Source organism: Mirounga angustirostris, unplaced genomic scaffold (assembly GCF_029215605.1).
Source record: "Mirounga angustirostris isolate CCGP_5_RB_7025 unplaced genomic scaffold, mMirAng1.0.hap1 SCAF_8, whole genome shotgun sequence".
Taxonomy (NCBI): domain Eukaryota; kingdom Metazoa; phylum Chordata; class Mammalia; order Carnivora; family Phocidae; genus Mirounga; species Mirounga angustirostris.
The window spans coordinates 41,772,005-41,797,444 of record NW_026991716.1 but is presented as its reverse complement, the minus strand read 5'-3'; the positions used below and the strand labels follow the sequence as shown (position 1 = coordinate 41,797,444).

The following is a 25,440-nucleotide window of genomic DNA, read 5'->3' as shown; positions in this document are numbered from 1 at the left end:
TTTTTTCTTCTTCCAGTATTAGTCAAAGACTTGCAAATTTCTGCTGTCTTTTGAGGCAAAGGTCACAGCACACTGTAAAATAGGGAAAAGGAAGTGGATATTAGGAGCCAAGACACCTGTGTTCCTGGCCTGCTTTTGCCATTGATACTGTTTGAAACTTGAGACTTGTCACTTAAATTTTCTAGATCTGCATTTTTTCCCCACAAGGTGATGGTAATATCATCTACCTTAATTACTTTATGGGGTTATTTGGAGTAAAATGACATGGGGAAAAATGTTTAACGTGTTGAGCACCTATTTTGAATCAGTAATTTCACATTCTTTATGTCATCGAACACTGAAGACAATAGCTCACATTAAGTGTTAGTAGTTTGCTCAATACCGCAGAATGGTTATGATCCAGTGCTCTGAAATTTAGTGGCCCCTCTCTCCTTTAACGCCCACATGTCAGGCTGAGCCTATGGCCCGAATGTCTGTTCTGCCCTCCATCAGCTTGGAGCTCCTTTTGCTTTGAGAAAGTCTGAGACAGAAAGTTGAGAGAGCAGTCCTTGGGGTGGGATGTTAGCCTGTGTCAAGCTCACGGGGTGCTGTCTAATGAAGGCAGAAAACAGGGGTGGGTTTTGAAGATGTGATGCAGAGTGTCCCAAGCATGGGCTGCCACCACCCTTATATACTTAGACAATGTGTCACATGTCTCAGCCAGAAGCACCCGAGTTGGGATTATTTCCCAGCTCAGGGCTTCCTGGAGGGTAGGTCTTGACTTCCATGTGTGGGATTAAGAAGAGTCTCTAACAAGCAACATTCTCAATTTTGGCTGCACATTAGAACCAGCTGAGCAGTTTACAAATAATCCCAGTGCCCAGGCTGCAGCCCAGACTAGCAACATCAGAATCTTTGGTGATGACATTTTGATAAGCCCCCAAATGCAGCCAAATTTGAGAATCATTGATCCCATAGAACAGAGGAAGGGTCTCCTTAAGGGCAAATTTGAGCTTCCAGTATTTTAAGATCCAGACTTTTCCAGTAATGGGGAGAAGCTAGCTACTCAGGCATTATCTCAAATGGTATCTTTGGTTGGTTGGTTGGGTGATTTCTGTTCTATTAGCAAGTGGTGAGTAGGAGTCCTAGGATACTACCCTAGGTCTTCCTCAAACATGCCAACGTCACCCTTAAAAATTCATAACCCCTTGTATTAACATAGCATTTTGTGGCCATGTATTCTGCTTATTCTTCAAACTGGCTCTTCAGATGTCATTTGAGGACCAAACGATTTTTTTTTAACTTCATTCTTATCAAATAGATATATTGACGGTGATCAGTCTACTGGTTACAGAGACGGTCAGCACAGGAAAAGTAGGAAAGACTTCCCAGATGGAGATAAATCTACAGAGACATCCATCTATGGGTAGAAATTTCATTTTATAAAATTGCTAGTCTCCTGCCCTTTGGTGTATCTTCTTCCTTCTCTATTTGGGGTCTTTGTGGAGCTTACAGAATCCAAACTTAAGAGTGTCCTCAGCTGATAATGTCAAGGACAACCAGGTGAGTCTTCCTGTGTATTCAGAATAAAGGTACAAAGGCTGTGGAGAGCCGCAAGAAAGTGTCTGGCCCCCAGACTCTCCTCTCTTCTTTCCCTCTGTGCCCATGGCAAAGGAGCTCCAGAGGCATTAGGACCACGAAGGAGCTTATCAGAACTGTAGCTTTCCTGGCCCCACCCTCAGATTCAGTGTTTGTGGAAAGGGCCCAGAGAGATGCATTTTTAGAAGCTCCCTCAGTGATTCTGGTTCAGACTGTCCTGGAAACTCCTCTGGCCCCAGACACTTTCGGAATGCGGGCCTTTGTGTTATCGATCGCCTTCTCCTGTGATGCCCTTTTTTTTTTTTAATTTTTAAAATTGTATTATGTTATGGTTAGTCACCATACAATACATCATTAGTTTTTGATGTGGTGATCCACGATCCACTGTTTTCGTATAACACCCAGTGCTCCATGATGCCCTTTTAAAATGCAGACATGACTGCTGCCTGAGTCACTAAGTTCCTCTCTGTGGACAGATGTGAGGACAACAGCAGTAGGAGGGTCTCAGTATGTGTTTATTGAAGGGACAAGGGGAAAGTAAGATCTACTAGTGTGAGAGTTTTGGAAAGGGATGAGGGTTCTGAATACAGGGACAGGTCTGAAGAGGAGGGAGTTGGCTTCACAAAGACAAACATGGTTGACTTCACAGAAGCCCAGGGAGCTCTAAGAAGGCTGCACACAGTCTAGCTGACTTGCCTGAGCCTTTCCCTACAACTTAATTCGTATTAAAAAAAAAAAAATTCAGACAATGTATAAAAGTTGTAAAAGTAAAAATTGAAATGTTCTTCCTCCTAATCCCACTATTCTGAAATAACCATTATCTACACTTTGTGTGTCGTCTTCCAGACAATATATAATATAAAAGGACATATATTTTACAAAAAGCAAAATAAGTTCATGTACTTTTCCATAATTTGTTTTCTTTTTCACTTAATAATATATCCTGACATCTTTCCATGTCACTCCATATATGTTCTTTTTGTAATATCCTTCGTTATATGGATGCACCAAATGTACCCAATCAATCTTCTAATGGACATTTAGTTTGCTTCTACTTTTTTCTTATTTCAAACAATGATGCATTAAACACCTTTGAACATACACCCTTTGTTTCCTTAAGAGTTTCCTATCAACGGGCCTGTTGAGTCTTCATATGACCCAACGATGTCTTCAAATTTGATAGATAACTGACCTCTGAAAGGTTGTACCAATATACACTCCCTACTTGTATTGCATATTTACTCACAACTTTTTTCATGAGTCTTTACACATTTTTACCAATTAAATAAGTGAGAAATCTTCCATTTGTTTTGCAGTTAATTGGTGTGCTTTTTCATATATTTATTAGTCCCTGTGATCCTGGGAACTAACTGTTCATACCTTATACCTAGGAGTCAAGCTCACTTTTGTGTTTTCACACACTGTGTTTTCTTATTTTCACTATGGCATCTGTTGATAAACAGCAAATAGTCATGGGCTGCAGAGAGCAAATCCCATGGAGAGGGGGAGGGGCGAGGGAATAATTTTTCATTTAATCAAGATACCAGAACAAGCAACTTATTAAAAAACACTGTTTATATTATTTAGTGTGTAAACCTTAAGAATTGGAGCAACATGTTATATTCTGCAAAGCACAGTGATGGGAATAAAACAAAATCTTAATAAGTTATTTACCAAATGAATTAGTGAATGTGGACAGATAGACAGATCTAGACACATACCATAGGCCTGGCTGTGTGGTGGGCACAAGGAAACACACATAAGAAACACCAGTCCTGCTTTCAGAAAGCTAGATTTGTTGGGGTTGTGGATATGTAAAGTGATGATTATAATGCAAGAAGTGATTAAAGGAGGGTTGAGATGTCTTCTGTCCTTGAAGGTCTTAGTTCTAGAAATCAACAGATTCATAAACAAATAATTTCAATGTAATAGCACAAGAGTAGAAGTTTGCACAGGGTGTTATGGAAACAAGAGGGGTTTTGTTTGTTTGTTTTTTGGGGTTTTGCGGGTTCTTTTTTGAGAGAGGGGGGTAAGGGGGAGAGGGGCAGAGAGAGAATCTTAAGCAGGCTCCATACCCAGCACGGAGCCTGATGGCTCAATCTCACAACCTTGAGATCATGACCCGAGCCAAAATCAAAAGTTAGAGGCTAAAGCGACTGAACCACCCAGGCGCCCCAGGATGCAGCCTCCTTTTTAAAGTGCATCTCTGTGCTGTTGACCCATGTCCACCTTACAATAGCCCTGAGATCTTTTTTGGTCATATGGACCACCTCTTGCCCATAGCCCTCTTTAGTCTGTGAAGGTTCTAACTGTTGTGGATATAAATCTCCAGTTGCAAACATTAAAAAACCCAACTCAAGATGGTTTGAGCCAAAAAGGGATTTTACTGACCATCAGGACAGGAAACTCCAGGGGTATCCATTTTTAGGTTCCAAGAGATCTAGTCACTCAAACAATACATCAGAACTTGGGCTTCCTTTCGCCATCTCTTAGCTCTTGTTTTCTCTCTATTGGCTTTATTTTCCATTATACTCTGTCTTAGCCGTGACAACAGTGCAGGCAGCCCCAGGACCATAATGTAGTTTCTCTGCAAGCCCAGCAGAAGGAAAAATTGTCTCTTAAGCACATTTCTGACAAAAGCCCCAAATGTGAGCAAAGTCTGATCTCTTTTTATCACATCATAAAGAGGATTCATATTATATCTTCTAAGAGTTACAAAGAAACAGCCTTAACTAACTTTGCCACCTGGAGAAGATAAATTACAGTTTTTAAAAAATGATTCTTTGCCACCTAGATTGTAGATGAAAATGTCACGAACTCAGCACTAAGCAGCTTGCTTTGCAAGCCTATTAGAAGACATGACTTTTCTCATTAAAAAAAAAATGGAACATTGACTCCAAGTTGATCATGTGTTCATTTTGAGCCAATCACTGTGCTCAGAGGGCTTCGGTGCTCCCACTGGCCAGCGTGAGTCACCCGCCCACCCCTGAAGCTCCACTTGAACCTAATGGGCTGTGAGTGGAGCAGGTGTAGATTCAAGGAAAATCAGGGGTCCTTTAACAAAAGGGCAAATGGATTCTGGTTGTCAATCATGACAACCCTTCGCTTTTCCCTTCAGAGTTCTGATCTGTTTGGTCATGGGCATTTGCCCACGTCCTTCAACATATTCTTCATTCTGCTCCCACCCATGGACAAGGTGACTCCCCTCCCCGACATTCCTTATCTTGCTTCTCCCCCAGCCTGGGGGCCTCTTTAATACCATGCCCTTTTTTGAGTTGTTAAAGGCTATCTCTGATCAATTGGCAAGATGGGCCTGTTGTCCAAAAGAAAATTAGATGTGTACATAAAAGTAATACACATCAACAATTTTTTTTTTTTTTGGAATTCTGTTACACATGTGTTTATCTGGGATCCCGTCCAAGGCTTTTAAAAATATATTTGTGTAATAGTTGTATTTTAATGTGATCTTGCTGTGACTAAAGTATGAACTTTGCCACTAAGTGAGACAATTATGAGAGCAGTAAATCCTGCCAAAAGTTTGTGGTGCTGCAACAGAACATGACCTCAGATCACTTTTCTCTGGCCTCTTGTCTCCCACGGTTTTCCTTTCTCTAGGGGCTCAGTATTTGTTTATTTTTCATGTGCCACATTTTGGTGCCTACTTCTTTTTTCAGCTCTCTCTTGGTGTCTCTGAGGTTAAGCGGAGTGAAGGAGAATTCCAGAATCCCCAGATCCAGCCATTCCTTATCCACGACCAGTCATTCACTGATTCCAATTCAATAAGGAATTGCTAAGTCTCTATCATCATCCCAGCCTCCTCCAAACGCATTCTACTTTTCACACACCGGAAAGCATGGGGGTTAATAGGACAGGCTTTCAAGGTGGAGAGACTGGGGTCAGAATTCCGGCTGTGTTGTTTATAATGATCTGTGTGATCTTGGACAAGTTCCTTAACCTTCTTAAATCTTTGCTTCCTCATTTGTGAAATGGGACTGATAGCACCTGTTGTAGGGGTTATTATAGAGATGAAGTGAGCTTAGGAGCCATTCAGAGTTTCCAGCACATGATGGGCTCTTAGTAAATGTTAACTCTTATTATTCTTACATAACTCTTTCCCATGTTTTACTTCAGAATTAGAATCTTTATAAAAACCCCACACTGTAATGTCCATTTCACCTATGTCAGCCTTGGAGTAAAATCAGGGCAGAATCCTTCGTCGGGGACGACGCTGTGAATAAAAGAGCTGCCAGATGCTCATTAATTCATTCCACCAACAATTACTTTTCCAGCATGTACATTGTACTTGGATTATTAACAGTTTGTTTACAAGTGTTTTTTTTTGGGTTGTTGTTGTTTACAAGTCTCTTGCAGGGAACGATTATGCTCTGAGGGTCATGCGAAAGAGACACGAAACTGGATTCTTGTCCTCAAGGAGCTTTTACTCTTGTGGAAAAGACATAAGGCAATCCATGAAGGCATAATGCAGGAGCAAAGATTGCTCATCAGCAGGAGGCAATAGGCCCGATGCCGTTCTCGGAGGGTTCGAGAATGAGCACGAGCAGTACGGCCCGAAAACACTGGTGGAGAGAATGAGTAATGAGTGAATCAGTGGTTGAGTGACGGTTGTTGACAAGGACACTTGGCTTCAGTCCAATGTGCTCCCAGGCCCCTCCCTGGGAGACTGTAGGCAGACTGCTGTGGGGACCAAGATTACTGGTCATGTTCAGCATGCCCAACGGCACGTTAGTTTATGAAGGAATAGATAGAGCTAGAAACCCACCCTAATCCTCCTCACAGCCCCACCTGTGACTTCATGCGGGTGTAATTGCTCCCAGGACTCACCTCCCCTCGTCTACACCCACCTGGTCCTCCCACAGAGAAACTGTGTACCTGGTGTTTCTGCAGCTGTCATCAAACCCTGCTGGTCCCTTCAGCTTGAACCTTAAGCCCTTGGGATTTTCCGAGAGATCCTTTGTAAAGAATGTCAGAGAGGGGCAATCTAATTCTCTTAGAAATAGCCGCTACCCTGGGCAGAATGAGTAGGTTCAACTAAATATCATTAGGTACATAAAAGTTGGAGCTTGTACCTAATGGTGTTCTTATACTCTGGTACTGGGCAAGACAAACATTTCTTAAAAAATCTCCCCAAAAGGATTATCGTTCTTTCATAATAAATGTCCTTTTATCACACACACACACACACACACTCTCTCAGTCTAAATATGTTTATTTTGTTGTTTTATTTTTTTATTTCAGTGAAGGCTTGTTCTACTTTATTGATTGACTATAATTAGGAACACTAGGTCTCATGGAACAGAGACTTGCTTTATATATCTGAAGTCAATGGTAAGATGGGATCCGATACTAAGGATTTGAAACAAAGAATGTGTGGAAAGGGGATGTAAAAATAAAATCTAGTGGCTTTACATTTTTTTTTTTTTTTGGAGTGTTTAAGAACCTTGATCGTTTGAAAAATTGATATACAGAAAATTCTCATTTTGGGTATAGAGTTCTGTATGTTTTAATGCATGCAGAAACCTCTATACTTACTTTGTAAGTACCCCCTCTCCCCACCAGTCCCAACACCTGGTGGTCACTGCTGAGCTCTCCATCACTATAATTCTGCCTTCCCAGAATATCATATAAATGGAACCATTCAAGATGCAATCTTTGGAGACTGGTTCCTTTCACTTAGCATAGTGCAGCTGAGATTCATCCATGTTTTGTATGTGCTCATTCTTCTTTTTTTTTTTTTAAAGATTTTATTTATTTATTTGAGAGAGAGAATGAGAGAGAGAGAGAGAGAGCACAAGAGGGGGAGAGCGGCAGAGGGAGAAGCAGACTCCCCGCTGAGCAGGGAGCCTGACATGGAACTCGATCCCGGGACTCCAGGATCACGACCTGAGCCGAAGGCAGTTGCTTAACCAACTGAGCCACCCAGGCGCCCATGTGCTCATTCTTTTTTATTGAGAAGTGCTCTATCGTTGCATGGATGTACTATATTTCTTTAATTCGTTTAGCTATTGAGGGACATTTTGGTTGTTTCTAGTTTGTGTCAATTATGAATTATGCTGCTATGAACATTCATGTACAGGTTTTTGTGAGAACCTAAGTTTTCATTGCTCTAGGATAACACCTGGGAGATGACAAGTGTGTCTTATGGTTAGCTTATATTTGACTTTATATGGAATTACCAAACTGTTTTGTCAGAATGATGTATAGTTCCGTATTCTCCCTGACAACGTATAGGAGTTCCCGCTACTCTGCGTTCTTCCTACCACAGGGGGTTATCATGTGTGTATTATTTTCACCATTCTAATAGGTATATTGTGGTATCACGTTATTTGTATTTCTCTACTCAGTGACGATGTTGATCATCTTTTCATGTGATTTGCCACTGCGTGTCTCCTTTGGTGAAATGTCTGCTCAGATTTTTTTTGCTAATTTTTAATTGGGTTGTTTGTTTTCTTATTTTTGAGGTGTAAAAATTCTTTACAAACTCTGGATACAAGTTCTTTATTTCCTCCTCTTATTTCTGGAAGAGATTGTATAGAATTGGTATTATTTCTTTCTTAAAGGTTTGGTTGAATTCATTAATGAAGACATCTGGGCTTGGAGGTTTTTTTGGGGGGGAGTGGATTTTCAACTATGAATTCAATATCTTTAGCGCATATGGGAATGTTCAGGTTATCTCCTCCTTCTTGAATGAATTTTATTAGTTGTGTCTTTGAAGCTTTGTTTCTTTTAAGTCTCTAATTTATATGCAGAGAGTTGCCTATATCCTTCCTTTATTATCCTTTTATGGCTGTGAAGTTTGTAGTGCTATCCCATCTTTCATACCTGATACTGATAATATATAGCTTCTCTCTTTTTCTCTTCGCAAATCTAGCTAGAAGTTTATCAATTTTATTGATCTTTTATAAGAATTAGCTTTTGGTTTCATTGATTTTCTCCATTGTTTTGTCTTCTTTCAGTTGTTGCATTAGTTCTTTTTCTTGTATTTATTATTTTATTCCTTCTTGTTTTAGGTTTTGCAGGTTTCTTAAGGTACAATCTTAGATTTGAGACTTTGATTTCCTTCTAAACAACATTTCAAACATAAATTTCTTTCTAAGACTACTTTAGCTGCATCCCACAAATTCTAATATATTGTATGCTCATTTACATTCAGGCCAAAATATTTTCTAATTATCTTTGAGACTTCTTTATTGATGAATGAATTTCTTAAAGTGAAATGCTTAATTTCCAAATATTTGGAGGTTTTCCAGAAGCATTTTTTATTGATGTAATTGATTCTATTATGGTCAGAGAACATATTTTGTATTGTTTCATTCTTTTATTTTTTTTAATTTTTAAAAAGATTTTATTTATTTATTTATTTATTTATTTATTTATTTATTTATTTATTTATCAGAGAGAGAGCGAGAGAGAGCAAGCACAAGCAGAGGGAGTGGCAGGCAGAAGGAAAAGCAGACTCCCCGCTGAGCAGGAGGCCCCATGCAGGACTCCATCCCAGGACCCTGGGATCATGACCTGAGCTGAAGGCAGATGCTTAATCGACTGAGCCACCCAGCCATCTCTGTTTCATTCTTTTAAATGTAAATATTCACCAAAACAAACCAGAATATGGTTTGTTTTGGTGAATATTCCATATGCACTTAAAAAAATAGTGTGTATTCTGTTGTTATTTAGATGGGATATTCTATAAAATTCATTTAGGCCAAATTGGTTGATAGTTATTGTTTAGGTCTTCTATATTCATACTGATTTGTTGTTGTTGTTGTTGTTGTTGTTGTCATCTATTTGTTCTATCAATTACTAAGAGAAAAATTTTGTAGTATCTAACTGCAATTGTGATTTGTCTCTTTCTACTTTCAGTTCTATCAGCTTTGCTTCATGTATTTTGAAACTCTGGTATTAGGTATGTACACATTTAGAGTTGTCATAACTTTTTTTTTAAGATTTTATTTATTTATTTGAGAGAGTCAGAGAGAAAAAGAGAGAGAGAGCACGAGCAGAGAGAAGGCCAGAGGGGGGAAAATGTACCATTTTATAATAAGTTGTGTGTTTGCTCTCTTTTTTCCCCTGTCAAATCTATTAGATTATTTGAAGATTTCCTCCCATTACATTTTAATTTATCTAGAAACCTTACCACTATATAAATCACTTTACCTTCACCCTTTGTGTCGTATTGAATCTGAATATATAGAAAACCCCATAAGACATGTTATAATTTTTGCTTTCAACAATCATACAAAAGTATGGATATTACACAGATTTGCATGTCACCCTTTCACTGGGGCCATGCCTATCTTCTCTGTATTGTTCCAATTTTAGTATATGTGCAGCTGAAGTGAGCACTGAAGATGTTTTTGAAGTCCTTTGCTGGTAAATTATTTATCCAAAACTTGCACCAACTTTGTGAAACTATGATTATTAAAGCACAGTCTATGATCAAGAAGGTGTTTTTCTCTGGACAAAGCTGTAATTGACTCTAACCAGTTATGATTTAACATTAAAGGGTACAAAATGGAAACTTTTTATCCTGACCTAAAGCAGACTGTGGAACTGAAAATTAGAAATATGCACAAAAATATTTTATCACCAAAGCTGACCTTTTGTTTGTTTGTTTGTTTTGCAACATGAATATTTATAATATCAAAACTACCAGTTGTCTGGAGGGATGTCCAAATGGATGGTATTATCTAGAAATTAAAAGAGAGCTGGTCCATTTTCCAATAAGCAGTAGATATGTGGAGAAGATGAAATAGAAGACAACTCTGCTAGGTTTGGAATTAAGAAGAGCGGAGGTCATATCGGACATTGTTTAGATCATAGCCAAGCAAATGATCACACATGTAAAGCATCTTTCATCTAAAAATAAATAGCCCTCAAAGGCATTTTATGCATATAATTTTATTTACCTCTGCCACATTTGCTATTGTAAATACTGTCCAGAGTCCAGAGCAGGGAAGTGATGAGTCTGTACGGCACGCAGTGAAGGTACCAGTCTCCCTCTGTGCCCTTGTCCTTCCCAGAGTATGCAGTCATTGGCTCAGAAGGTACAGCTGTGAAGGTGACTGTATCTCTAAAGGCTTTGGTGATGTAAGCCTGAAACCAAGGAGGAGGAGAGGGCAATGAAACCTCACCTTGACTGAGCTGTAGTGTTCTGTGAGGGTTGCAAACTTGGGCTTGATGACTGTTTCTTCAGTGAGAAGGAAGCATTTGTACTTGGACTTTATGGGGAACCAGCCTGCCATCAAGGGTGGTCAGGATACCTAGCCATCTTCTTCGCCCGTCAGATGCCCCACCAGTCAGGAAGGTTCAGCCGAAGTGCCTTCTGCTTTATGAGGCCTTTCCCTCTACCACCCCAACTGTGGTGAATGATCTGTCTATGTGCTGATTGATAGAGCTCTTGCGTCTGCCCAATTCATGTGACAGGTGTTGTCTTCCTTCCATGTGACTGCTATCCAGAAATGGATCTTAATCTCCATTCAGACCAGGACGGTGTCTTTGTTTCTTTAAAGTGACTTACCCAGTGTGCGCTAAGTTGGAGAGAGCAGTTCAAAGCACCCGCTCTGTCTTTCTGTGTTCAAATCCCCCATTTTCTAGCTGGATGTCTAGGGATAAGTTACTTAAATACTTTAAACCTCTCTTTCCCCACCTTGAACACTGAGATAATAACACTACTTGTAAAGACTCAACAAGTGAAGATGTAGAGTGCTGAGCATTTTTGTCTGGTACATAATACGTACTATTACCTATTTTTATTATTAAGTGATTACTTTTTTTCCTTACAAAGCAGTGAAATACACACATAGTTGTGAGCAAGGCAAGCCAGAGCACAAACAGGACTAGCAAAGAGAAAGCAGAGAAAACAAACAAAAATTGACCAGATTTCAGATGCAAAAGATTTAGTACCTATTTTTAAAAGAAATAAAAGGTGGGAATGCAAATCAGTACAACCACTCTGGAAAACCATCTGGCAGTGTTTGTTCAAGAAGAACATTCTCATGCTCTATAACTTATAAATTCCACTTGTAAGTATATACCCAACAGAAAAGTGTCCATGTATCACCAAAGGATGCTTGATAGAATGTTCATAGCAGCAGTATCCTTGGTAGTCCTTAACTGGAAACTATGCCCATGTCCTTCAACTGAAAAATGGATACATAAATTGTGGCCATGAAAATGGATGATTTACAACTACAACTACACACAACAGAATGGATGAATCTCACAAATGTCATGGTGAGCAAAGGAAGCCAGACATCAAAGAGTATATTCGGCCTCTACTATAAGATTCCAGGCAAAACTCACCTGTGTTGTTACAAGTCAGGATAATGGTTACTCTGGAGGAAGAGGGGAGTAGAAGGGGAGGAAAGGAAGAGAAGAGAAACCAGGAGGAGCTTCCAGACTAACATTTTATTTCCTCATCTGGTGCTCCATATGGGGCTTCAGTTCATTGAACTGGACACTTACGATATGTGCATTTTCCCACATGTGTATCACACTTTACTGCAAGACAGAGAACAGAAATAAGAATAGGAAAGCAAGGAAAGGAAAGGAAAGGAAAGGAAAGAACAGGAAAAGAAAGGGAAGAAAAAACAAGCCCAGAAGACGAGAAAGACTCCGGTCCTCGCTCTGGCTGCACCTGACCAGGTTGGCTCACCCCTCTACCTTACACACCAGCCCTGCCCATCCCCATCCCGTGCTCTACCTCATTCGCCCAGCATGAGGATGGCTTGTATTTAGAGGGGTCCTCTCCTTCCCTGCCCCCTCTTCACAGCTCCTCCCCACCCTGAACACTGCTAAGGGAGGAAGGGGCTTTCCTGGTGGGCATAACTCTGGTAGTGGAGTAACTTGGAGGAGCTAAAGCATCATTAATGAAACCTAATACTTAAAGCTCTCTTTCCTCTCCTCTCTTCCTCTTCGCCTGGACTCCCTCTCCCTCCCTGGACCTTTCCCAGAAGGTTCCCCGGGCCGGTGGCGGTGTCAGCCCGGCTGGGCCACGCCTCGGGTCCTGCGGGGCTGCGGCGGCGGGGCGGAGCAGGGGGCAGGGGCCAGGGCAGAGGCCTCGCTCGCGGGGTGCCCCTCCCGCCCCGCCCCGCCCGGGCTGACCCCGCCCCGCGGCCTCCGGCTATTTTGGGCTCGTTGGCGGCGACGCGGGGATAGCTGACAAGCGCGGATCCTGTGACACCTCCCTGCAGCCCGGCACTTGTTGCTCCGGGGGACCTGCTGCCATCCCTGAACCCACCTTTCCCCCTTGCCCCCTGTCCCCTCTGGCTTCCCTCCTTTGCATGTGATCTCTCCGGACACTGATCTCTCAGACACCGCTGTTCCCGGCTTGGGAAATAGATGTGAAAATAATAAGAATAATAACAAGCGCCGCTCTCAAGAAGGGCCCCGCAGGGCAGGAGCGCAGAAGCACTGGCCCCGGGCACCGCTGAGGTGGCGTCTCCCCGGCCCGGGACGCTGGCCCCGGGCGCCGACGGCATGATGGACGCGGCGGCAGCTAACGGGGACGACAGGGACCCCGAGATCGAACTCTTCGTGAAGGTAGGTCGGCGTCCCGGCGCCCGTTGGTTGCACCTGTCGCGCCTGCCCTCGGGCTCCCCGCGGCGCGGGCTCACGTGCCTGGGCAGACAGAGCCGGGACTCTGGACCCTCCCCAGGGAGGACAGCTCGGCCCTAGCGCTCCCTTGGGTGGCCTTTCTGCACTCCAGACAGCCTCGCTTCGGGGCTCCCGGGTGTCGCGGAGTCAGGTGCAATCTGGCAGGTGGCCCTCTTCTTGGAGAGTTGGCCGGCAGTTTGTTAAACCACCTGCAGACCAGGCGGATTAGTCCTGAGCCCTGCCCGGTGCGATTTTGGCTAGTCCTAAAGGACATCTTGAGGTATAAGGAGATGGCAGGACCCGTGAACCTTTCTTCTAAAACTGGGGGCAGGGGGTAAGAGAGGGGAGGGAGGAAAAGGAAACCTTACCGATACAATTCTCTTTGGCAAAATAAAAATAACATTTCTTCAAACGTCCTTTCTCTCTCTTGCTCAGAGCTACTTCAAAGAAAAGCAGAAGGAAACAAAGGTGTTTCTTCCTTTGTGACCGGCAAAGCAGAAAACAAGCACCCCTTTCGCCCAACATTACTATTATTGGCATACTCGTGATTCCGAGGGGTAGTATCAGGAAATGCTAAGGGTTTGGCCATGGGGAAAACCCAGGTCAACCCCCGGGGCAGAATGGGATGAGGAGCACAGCGAACAAACTAAATGAAGCGCCTTGCTCCCTGGGTGAAACAATCTACCACCAAAACTGCTGCACTCCATTTGCAACCTGTAGGAGGGAAAAGGATGGAGGCCAGGGAGGCGGCGGCGTTTCCCGGTCGGTAGGCTGGGGGTGTGGTGTAAGAAAGAAACATTTGATCAGTCCTCGCTGTGGCTGACACACCGCAGAAGCCGGGAAACCTGAGGCGGCAGGAGAGTCGCCTCCTGGGCGGTGCAGAAAGCCTCGCCAGGGCTTGGGGGAGGGGAGTCCGCCGGCTGCCTGAGCGCCAGGACTTTGCACAAATGGGGAAAATACCCTTTGACTGCAGTTTCCCTGAAATGTGCAGGTAACTGAGAAGGGGAGACCTTGGTACATTTCAGAGGTCTCCCGGCTGCATTTAAAAGGCATATGTATTCCCTGCAATGGGAAAGATGTTATTTGGGGCAAATTACCCTGATTTCCAAGCTAATTAAACAGAGAGATTGTCACAAAGAAGCGTAAGATCTACATAAACCTTGATAAGCACCTTTTGGTCTTTGGTATCTTTTGATGCCTAAAAAAATAAATCCATCAGGCTGTGACTTAATTTACATTTTGTAAGTGGTCTGTCCTAGGTGTTACCTTCTTTGGGTTTATTTTTCAAAATTATCCATAGGAATTATACCTGTCATTTAGTGACATTTGCTTTGCTAAGCTTATTTCTCTCCCCTCAAAGGTGGCCTCTGTCTCATTTGGTTTTGGGGACCCCTCTAGGTAAGATTACCAGGTCCTTTGGCAGACCCAGGTAATGAAAGAGGTCATGTCCTCTTCAAAGTTGGGCAGCGTTGGACCAAGGGCCAGGAATGGGTGCCCTGAACCTTGGCGTCCAGGTCGGTGGCCTGGGGAATCAGCAGGGAGAGCTTTAACAAAGCGATGCGTCTCCCTGCTCTCCTTGAAGAAAGCTATTCTAGGACTTTCTCAGATTTCCTGGGAGCCGGTGGTTTCATAGTGTCAAATTCCTGAAAGCTATTTGAAACACAAATTGACTCTTTAGAGCCAAAGGAGCCCTTTGCCCCACTACTAGGCATGGAGACCAATTCTGCCTGCACCTTCGGAACCTCATGTTGGCAGCTTTGAAGGTTTTCTCCATTTATATAAAAAGCTCCCTGCACAGCCCCCAGGGCCCCCAACAGAATTCTAAAATGCCTGTGTTGTTTTGTCCCTCAAGGAAAGCGATCCATGAGAACCAGGCAGGCCTTCATGATTAGCTCAAAAACCAGAGTGAGGGTGGGACAAAAAATCAGATAGGAAAGCTCTTGATTTTTTCCCCTCTTTTTTGACATGCTGGGTCATAGTTATCACTTGCAGGGACCGGCAAAGGCTGAAAATGATTGTGAAGTAAAGATCCTGCCCAGGGTATGAATGGTTTTATTTTAGGGAAACAAGGTCCTGATCTACAGAATCGGGCACTTCCAAAGTTGGACATATCTCTCAGCTATGTGATTTCCCTGAGAAAGGCCTTTTGTTGAAGGTGTCTGGGGCCTGAGGTGCCTTCTGCAGGGCAGGGTGGATTGGTTTCCAGGAAGCCTCCAGGGCAGGTGGGACCCCACCCAGAGTCCGATGTGTCATTTCAACACTTCCTTCAAGGCGCCTTCTCTCCACCCAGTCTGTATGCTGGGTGTGTCCTTCAAAGCCTGGGTCACCCAGGGAGTTTCAAGGATACACGATTCTATCCCACATCAACTGATTATCAGCATCTCCTGCTGTTGATGATGATGATGATGATGATGGTAATAATACTACTACTAAATGGCAGCATTTTAGGATTCTGAAACCCATTCAAATACCTTACCTTGTTGGATCCCCCGCATCCCTGTTTATGAGCCTCGGTTCACTCATGTGAAAAATGAAGGAAACAAAGAAATGTGAGTCACAGGGAGCTTGTGAGAGTTCCTGCTGTCAGAACGTTCAGTGAGCCACAGCTTGCTCTCTGTGTCGCAACCTAAGGAAGTAAGAATGATGATTCCACCTTTTTGATGGTTGAACAACACCTGTGCTCAGAAGTACACTGTAGATAGTATTCAGATCCATTCCTCAAATGTTGCAGTTTGGACTCTGAATTTCTTACTCTTTCTTTTCCAAATACCCTATGTCAGGCCTTAGACCTTTTTTGGCTGAGTTACGCTCTCGAGTGCCAACCAAGATGGCAATTCATTGATACCTCACTAATCCATCCTAATGTCATAGACTGCTGCCCACTCCGCTCTGCACTCCTTCCAGGGAGCATTCCAGTAGTGGTTTTTAGGAGATCGCCCCCCCCCCCCCCCCGCCACGTTTTTAGTTTCTTCATCACCAATAAGAAAGGCTTGAGTAAATCAGCTCTGATCTAATGTTTCATAGACGTCCCATGGATGGGGCAGAGGTTTGGAGACACAGGACAAGAGTTCAAGTCTTGTCCCTGCTTCTAATTAGCTCATGACTGAACAAATCACTTAATGTCTATGAGCCTCAATAGCCTCCTCTTGAAAACAAGAGGTTGGTTATATGGTTATAAATAACCATAATTTTATGATGGTGATCCTATAATTTATGGCTCAGACCAAAACATTTGGTTTGAGAGTGAAAGGGGGTGCTACGAATAATTAGGCTGGGACAACAGGCGTCACCAAGAATTGTTCCGGGGCAAATCAGGATATGTGGTCACCCTGATTATGAGAATACTCTCACTGCAGACTTGGCAGTGAGGATTCCACAGGAGCAAATAGGTGAAAGCATTTTGTAAATGAAAATTGGTATAAACACATACGAGTAAAATAATGATATGAATTCCATGGCAGATAAAACCTTTCCTGATCTGCAGGCCTCAATTTGCCTTAGGGAACAAAAGCCTGACTCCTTCCTCACTTGCAGGGCTATTTCAAGAATAAATGAGATCATATATAGCTCGGACTTTGATGGTAAGGGGAAGACAACAGGTTAGAGAGTTGACAGTGACAGCCAGTGTGGTTTATAGAAAGAAGAAAGAGCAAGGAAGTAAAAGCAAAACAGAAAGTGATTTGGAAAAACAAATACAGGATGTGCTGAGTAGGTTAAGATCAAGACATTCCTCCCATCTGTACTGACTCCTCGGTCGCCCAGGCCCATCCTTGGACCCAAGAAGTAGAACACCCCCAAAGTGGTTAGACCAAATTGTTACAAATGTCTCTTGGTGCCAGGGGTGTGAATTTCAATAGAAAGCTGTGGTTCTCAACTTTGGCTACATATTCAAATTGTTTGGGGAGGTTTAAGAACTCCTGATGCCAGGCTACTCCCTGGTCCGTTACATGGAAATCTCTTGGGGGCGGTGGGGAGACTGAGAACCAATCTTCTTACGCCCACCCCCAGGTGACTCCAGGGTGCAGCTCTGGTGGAGAGCCACTGAATCATGATCAGAGGCAAGTCTGACTGCAGGCTGTGTCTGCCACGGCTGAAATCAGTAGCCTTACTAGAGGGAATTAGTGTCCAGAATTTCTAACGGCTTCAGGGCATCATGATCAGGAGTGTTGTTGATAGAGAGCTTGCACCCAATCTGTGCTCAGTTAACAGATGCTGACAGACTATAAAGCCCTCTCCACAGGACTCCAGAACAATCTGTGCATGGGGTCGGTCTAGTCAAATAACCCTCAATTCAGCGTGGGGGAAATAAAACATGAGTCCTGCTGATTGTCGGATGGAAATGACTAGTGGTTTTGTTTATTGAGTGATCTGGAAGGCTCTGAGAGTGGTGCAGAGCACAAGTCAAGTCATGGTGACCCACAGTATAGGCATCTGACTTCCAGAACAGACAGGATCAAATCTTGCGGCATCCTCTCTCAGGTCCCCTCTGCCTGCTGGCTCCCTGGTTCCCTGGGGCACCTGGCCTAAGCGTGGGAGCATTAGGTTTTGCTGTTCCCTTCAGCACATTTCTTTTCCACAAGTCCGGGTTTGGGTCTGTGGTCAGGAACCCATACACAATTCACCTGCCCTGCTATGTCTGTGAGTGTGGCGTTTCCTGTATGCCTCGGGTCCCGTGGCAGATGGTGGCAGTGAGCGTGGTGGGCCTGCAGATGCTGAAGCCCACTGTCAATGCGCTCAGCTACTGCCTTCCTGCCCACTGATGTTGTGTCCCCAGCTTGCCTTTCTCCACCCAGGGCAAAGACTCCATCCATTTAGACAGTCAGGTAAGCACCTTCTCATCCGGATTCCTTCTCGGTTGCCACGTGCTGGACCCCTGTTGGTGGTGGCAGGAGGCCCAGCGGAAGAGTGCTGGCTTTGGGTGGCAGGCTGTGGGTTTCCAGCTGGGAGGGCTAGAACAGGCTGCCATGGCTCTCTGTGCCACAGTTTTCTTACCAGTGCTGTGCTGATGATGGTAGGCCACGTTTCGTGGAGTTGGTGTGAGCACTGGAATAAATTATGTATGAACTGGGGGCAAAAGTGTAGCTTCTTCTGCAGGCCCAGCCTAATCAGGGAGAAGCCAAGCCAGTGAGCTCCCCTACCTTGACGTGTCCAAGAAGTCACAGACTCAGGCCTGTCTGTGCCTGCCTTGTCGCTGGGACAGGACACAGAGCCTTGGGAGCAGGAGCAGCATGTGAATATCACTGGGTCTGACTGCATGTGCAGAGCTGCTGGAGGAAGCTAGAGACCCCCAGAGGCCACTTTCTGAATGATGTGGTTGGCCTGGCCGCAGGGGGTGTGCAGATCCCTGGCCAGGGGTTGGGCTCCGCAACCTCCAAGGAGGTTGATTCCTCCTGTCAGTTGGTTCTTCGTGCCGGGGAGCTCTCTCATAGCTTTGGGGGCTGGGCCAGGATGCGTCCAACCACTGGGGGCCTGCACTGGCCCTGACCTTGCACCCCACGGAGATGTTATTCCAGGGGCCTCATTCCCTGTTCTGTCACTGGGCTCTGGGCAAGGCTTCACAGGCTCACCAGAAAGATGGTTATAACTCTAACCTGTAGATGAGAAAGAAGGCTCCAGAGTCTACATCCTTTGGTTCCAGGAGTGCCCATTCCTCCCAACAACCTTCTAGCTCTGCATAGCCATAGTTGCTCTTATAGAAAATATATACATGTGTTTACATGTATTGTCTAGTTGGTCTATGCAAACAACATAATAGACTCTCAATAGCTGGTATTTTTAAAAACTGTTATATAGGAGACATCCTCATTGGTCTTTGTCATCCGGGCTGGAGGACTAGAAATAGTGAAGGAGCAAAGTGGGTAAGTGTGGCTTTCCGGAAGATGTGGGTCAGTGATAAGAAGGTTCTTTCTACCCAGGGCATCCTAGATCTGACTCTGCTTGCATTCTGAGGGGTCAGCTCCAACTACCAGGCAATTTGTCTACCAGCTCCTTGAGTGAGAATCTACTTTGGAAACACATATATGTAGTCAAGGGGTATCTTAGTTCTGAGATGTGAAGTTCTTTAAGGATAAATAAGATAGATAGCCTGTTGTCAGAAATTAAATGAATCCTTCCTAGGAAAAAGAAATGGAGTTTTAGCTTCTAGAAGCACCCTCTAAAGCTCTGCTAACATGGGAAAATTCTTTGAATTAAATTTGTTGTAGTGCTCATGGGGAACAGTGGCTAGGCCAATGGTTCTCAGCTTGGGGGTGTGAAAAAGTCACTGCAAAACTTCTTTATATGGGCTTGCTCAGGCCCTTTCTCCAGATATTCATAGTTAGGAGGATTTGGGTAAGGCCTGGGCATCTGTATCCTTATGAAGGCCACCCCTGGGTGATTCTGGGATTCATTAAAGACTGAGAACCACTAGCCCCAGACTGGGTAAATAAAGCTAAACAAATAGTGGGGCATCCAAAGGGCACCATGAAGTCCAGCCCTTCCTTGAAACATGCATTTCATAGGGTGGACGAGGCTGAGGCAAGAAAGCTTCTTAGCATGAATCATGCCGAATTGACCACAAATAAACTAGAAAAAGGAGGAAAGGAATGCATTGGACCTTTCTTTCATAACTTGCTTTTATTCCTTTGTGATATTACGCTAGGACTTTGGAGTGACAAATAATTTTAGAAGTTAGGCATGAAGGAGGTATTAGTAAGATAAAGAACTTTGAGTGTTAAGGGAGTGAAAACAATCAGTCAGTCAATCAACCAATCCATCAATTACCAACCATGTTTGTGAGGCTACCTACTCTGTGCCAGGCTCTGTGGAAACTGATGAGGGGGCCTGGAGAGCAAGTGGGGGGAGGGTGCCTGCAGTCCACGAGCTTGCAGCTAAGGAGTAAAACTTCAAGCCACCATCAGTGCCTCACGAGTGATAGGAAATGAAATGAGGGGTGTAGGTATAGGGACCAATATGGCCCGAAGGAAGTTTCCAAGCGTACTTCGAGGGGAGGTGGGACCTGAGTTGTGCTTGGAAAAATGATTAGGATTCAGAGAGTGGCAGCCATGTCAGGTTCAGCAACAGTATGAGATGAGGCTGTTCAGGGCCCAGGGCGTATATAAGGTTGGCTGGAGAGAATGGCGTATGGAGGGGGGCAATTGGAAAGAAGATAGAAGAAAGAAACAATAATGGGAAAGGTTGTGAATGGCAGGTAAATGGTTTTTGCTCCCTCGTAAGTAACTGGGAAGCAACCAGAAGTTTCTACACAGGGTAGGACCTTGATTTGGCCCCTGTTTGGAAAGGTTCATATGCTGTATTAAATGATGTGGTGGGCAGATTCGTGAACTTGAAGTAAGAAGCCCCAGACTCCACGTCCAGCACTGCCACAGTATTGGGCGTGTGACCGTCTTTAAGGCCAAATTTCCTCTTCTGTAAAATGGGACTAAAAAAAAAGTCATAAAATGGTAGAATTTCTACCTTGGAGAAACCTCTTAGAAGTCATTTAGTTTGACCCCCTCTTAGCAGATAAAATTCACAGTCGAACTTTTACGGTAGATGCTGCATGGCTTTCAGGAAGAGAAGTGAGTTAAAATGTGAGCTGCTCTGTGTTTGCTCTTGCTCTCCCACTGTGACCATGTCAGAAGGACAGGCTTGGGGCAGAGGCCATGAGGAGGATTCTCCAGTGTTCCTTGTGAGGTGGCCATCATGAGCTCAAAGTAGGGTTAAAAGGAGGGTATGCTGTGGAAGAGTGATGTGAATACCAAATAGGGCACAGGCCTTGAGAGAAAAGCGTGCAGATATGTGAGGGATGCCGAAGCTTGAGATTCAGTGGCGTCGTGGTAAATTCACCTCCCAAGAGACTGGTTTCCATATTTGGGATGATGACACCAAGGATGGGTTTGACCATGATTGTCTAAGATGTTGTGAATGGACTGAGTGCAGATAAACTAATTGGGCTTGAGCTTTACAGTTCCTTTTAACCCTGAAACCCTATGAATCTCTGCTGGAGCGGGGAGGACAGGAGTGGTTGTTAATGAGAATAATCTTCTGGTGTTACAAGTGTTTTGTTTGAGGTGACGGCAAGTCAGTCAAGTGCAGATGTCCACCAGAGTGGTAGCAAACCCACAGTCAGAATGACAGGAAGGCCACCGCACAGAGTGTGGGTTTGAAGTTCTGTTCAGAGTTGCAGTTGAAGGAATAAGTTCCCGGAGGCGCAGGGTGTGTGAAGGAGTCAGGCGATAAGGACAGTGCTCAGGAAATGCCCATTTGAGGGGGAGGAATGAGGCATCAGAGAATCTGGCCAAGCTGATGAAGACATAGAGACTGAGGGAAATAAATGTAATGTCCTGGACGAAGGGAACTACGGGAACAATGGCTCAGAGGCAGGAGATGTCAGGGTGTCCCAGAAGGACTGAGTTCTGTGTGGCTGTGACAGAGAGAGCGTGACGAGAAGCAGGACAGTGACAGAAATATAAGTTAGGGTTGGATCAGGAGGCACTTCTGAGGGCAGGTCAAGAGATTTGGACGCTTATTTACAATGTCGAGGGTTGTATGTATACCACCTGCTTGTGGGGCAATTATATTTTCAGAGAGAGGAAAGTGCTTCGTTATCTGAAGCTGGTATACCTGCCCATGTTGCATCTGAGGAGATTTGAAATGGGAGGTCTTCACAGTGTGTCTCGGGCCACCCACGGGATGTGTGTGTAGAAGTTCAGTGCTGGTTACTCTACCCTCTGTACCAACCTCTACGGACCTTAGATAGTGTTTCCCACTTCAGTTTATCGTTATTCTATGGCAAGGAGGAAAGCAACAAGTATCAAGCTGGAGAAATGACACAAAAGGTGAAGGAAGGATGTATAGTGAATGGAATGCAACTGGGAACCCATTACCTTGAATGAAGAAGAAATGAAAACCATGCCCCGGTTACTATCTCTTAAAGATCCAGTTGGGGAGGTTGTCATGGCAACAGATAGAGTTTTCTTGATTCAGCTCAAGGCTCCTCTCTCCTCCGCTACCCAGTGCTGACAGGGAGCAGAGGCCCCGGGAGTACACACAGCATGTGGGCGGAAGGCTCTCTCACCTGCTTCTTATTCATTTTCTCATTTGGGTGCTGTAAGCGTTCTGTAGTCACATCATCAAATCTAGGATCCACGATGTAATTTGCCTTAGAAACTAAAAGGAGCCATTTGTCTGTGGTCATTGATCACAACTGCCTCAGATTTTTCCTGTAGGGATAAAGAGTTCTGGGCAGGGCTTGACCACAGGACTCTGGGAGAGGGGAGCCATGTGGGCAAAGTCATGTGGCCTCTCCTCAGTTGGGTACTTAGGGAGCATCACAGAGATCTGATCTGTGTGGCAGGATATTATAAGGGACAAATAAGGTAAGAAGCATGAATCTCTTTTGAAAGCTGAAGTTTTCACTGAGGCGTTTCATTGGTCAGTGTGTGTCCACTGCTGAAACCACAGCCCATCAGCTTGTTCACCTAATAGCTCAGCTCCGTGTGGAGTGAATGGTTTGCCCTGCTCAGGCTCCTTCCGCTCTAGTCCTGCTGACCCCTAGGGCTGCCAGCTCCTCTGCGGGACTCTACGTTTGCCAGCACATGGGGAGATGGAAGGTGGAGGATCATCTGGAAGGTTTGCATGGTTTCTGATGGCGAGTGGCCAAATCATTTTCTCCTGCTTTCCATAGACCAGAACTCAATATCCTCTAGCTGTGTTCCCAGGGAAAGGGGGAGCAGGTTGGTGAACAACGAATCATTCTCTGCCACAGAAATGATTTACTTCCTTGTTTCTTACCACCACGTTACCTCATCACCCCCTATCACAGCATCCTGCCCGCAGCCTCTCTCCCCTCCTGTCCACCAGGTTTGATGCCATTAGCTTAATATTCCTCCAGTACTTTATCACATCCACTCCTCTATCTGCTAGATCAAGTTCAATTGCTTCGGCCTGACATTGAAGACACTCCAACCAGGCCAGCGTTCCCTTTCCTGACCTTCTTTCCCCTGCTCCCTGAAAATGGTTCCTTATGTGTCCTTTACAGTTTGTGATGCACTGGTGAGTCTCTTCCCAGATTTTATCCTCACACTCAGCCCCTTGGAGGAAGAAAGAGATTTCATCTTCATCACAGACAAGGTGCTTGCTGGGCTCTGCGTACCGTGTTGTTCCACACAAGTGGAGGGAGAAACCTGGAGATCCTAACTCCAGAGCTGGGCTGTCCCCACCAGAACAGGGTTGCTCAGCCCTACATGGTCCTAAGAACCACCAGGGACACTTTCCAAACTCCAGCATGAACTCATGAGTCAGAGTCTTCAGAGGATGGGTCTCAGATGTCTGTAATTCACTAGTGCCCCGTGATTCTGATGCACAATCCATTATGGGAATATTGCCTGTAACATCACAAGGGCCTATGTGAATATCCAGAACCCAGAGAAGTGCGTCGACTGGTGGGAATTTAAGGCCCTGTGACATGCAAATGTGGGAGAGAAATTTGAGGGGCCAGTGGGCCTTCCAGCTGCTCTCAGGTCACCCCAATGAACATAGTATCTCAGTCACCTTAAATATTGGCCCATGCCTTTAGAATCCACTCCGCACCCTATGCAATTATAAAAACAGTCATTGGTGCGTTTCTGGTTTTTGTTTTTGTTTTTTTCCCCAGCTGCTTATCCCCATCCCCAGATCATAAGGTGCTTGAAATAGAAGATGTTGGGGAAGAGATTGGGAGGATGGCAGCGGGCCAACGGGTGGGGAAGTCAGAGGGAAACAGACTTGACTTTGAGGTAGAGAGCCAAGCCCTCCCTCTTCAGTCCTCTTGGGTACACTGGGTCTCTCTGCATTTTTGGAAATCAGATAGTTTAGAAGGTGAGTGATAATAGCCGTGGCTGTGTGCTGGTCTGGATACCTTGCTTACCTTGGCTACGTCCTGTTATTACTCCCAGTTTGCAGATAAGGAAACTGCAACTCAGAGAAAATGCGTCCCCTGACAAGGCCACAGAACTAGGACATGGTGGAACTGGCTGCAAACCCCACCCCTGGGCGTCAGGATCTATATTCTCTCTGTTGCTTCATTTCACCCACCACCTCCCAGCTGTGTGAAGACAAAGTGTACTAAACCTACAGTAGGATATGTAAGGCTGTGTTTTTCCTAAATTCTCTGTGGGTCACATGAACAATCCAAGGTCAAGGCAGATCTCTACCCTTAGGCAGTTACCAGATAAGGGCATTAGAGCCACCTAAAGACCCACCTGTTCTCAAGTCTCCTCTCTACTTCTCTGCCATGGTAGCGTTGACCCCTTGGTTTAAGGCATGGCCCCCAAAGGCCCTTTATCAAATATAGGTGTTAATGGGCTACACATGGACACTGGTTTGCCAGATGCTACATTAGCTAGGATTATTTTATCAGGTCAGGTGGCAGGAAGAAGAGGATCAGAAGAAAGGGTAGAGAGAAACCAGGAGTCTCTCTGTGTGTCCTGGGCACCGCATGCTAAGTGTCTGTCAGGGCAAGGAGTGAATGGTGCCTGCTGTGTGATGTGGGCTGGCTACCAGAGGCAGACTTTGTCCCCTTGCCAGTTTATCCAAGAGCTGGGCACTGGCCAAAGTGCCTTAGGATTCTAGGGTAAGCTTTGAAACTCATCTTGGCAAGGCTGAAGCCCTTGACTTGAAAGAAACCTTGAGTGTATTCCAGTCAGCCCTTACTCCACTACTAAGAACCAGACTCACTTACAGATAGATGCTAGAGTTCTACAATTTAAAAAAAAAATTACAACATTCCGGGGCACTATAAAGATAAAAAAATAATTGAGCGAAAGAAAATGAACCATGTTATTTGTGGAATTCAGTGAATTCCATGGAGTCTTCATGGGATTCCAGAGGCTTCCAAGGAGCATGCTATGGGACACTGAGGTCCAGAGAGGTTAGGCTTTTATAATGCCACACAGCCGACTCAAGTCAGGGTGGAGAATAGAACTATTAGCTGCAGTTCACCACATGACAGCCCAGCCCCACTGATGCTAGGGCCTTTCTGAATCATTTTGAGACACACGACACGGTCGAAGGTGGCAAAGAGCAAAATGTAAGAGATGTTATGAGAAATACAATTTTTTGAGCATCTGCTATGCTCTACACATGGTGTTAGCCACTCTGTTTAATTCAGTATCCCTGCTGCCACGGTGCCCATATTGGGAAATCTGGGGCTTGAAAGGTTAACATTTTACTTGGGGTCCCACGGAAAGTGGTAGAGCTGGGATTCCAACTTTATCTTTCAATGTACAT

At 44.6% G+C, this 25,440-nt stretch overlaps 1 protein-coding gene and 1 non-coding gene across 5 annotated transcripts in view; one reads left to right on the top strand and one right to left on the bottom strand.

Annotated features, from left to right (window-relative positions):
• The window catches only part of CLIC5 (chloride intracellular channel 5), a 166,925-nt gene that overhangs the window by 49,476 nt on the left and 92,009 nt on the right, over positions 1–25,440 (top strand). Inside the window, exon 1 of one of the 4 annotated variants that reach the window (XM_045866971.3) lies at positions 12,725–13,137. The exons of 2 other annotated variants lie outside the window; for them this stretch is intronic. In XM_045866971.3, the coding sequence (XP_045722927.1) occupies positions 13,075–13,137 (63 nt within the window). In that variant the 5' untranslated portion in view covers positions 12,725–13,074. Of the gene's footprint in view, positions 1–12,724; positions 13,138–25,440 lie in introns of those variants that run through there. One more of the 4 variants, XM_045866972.3, reaches the window with a different exon arrangement.
• On the bottom strand, positions 9,833–9,939 carry LOC123838039 (U6 spliceosomal RNA). The gene has a single exon (XR_006789380.1). It is a non-coding gene; the product is annotated as a U6 spliceosomal RNA (small nuclear RNA).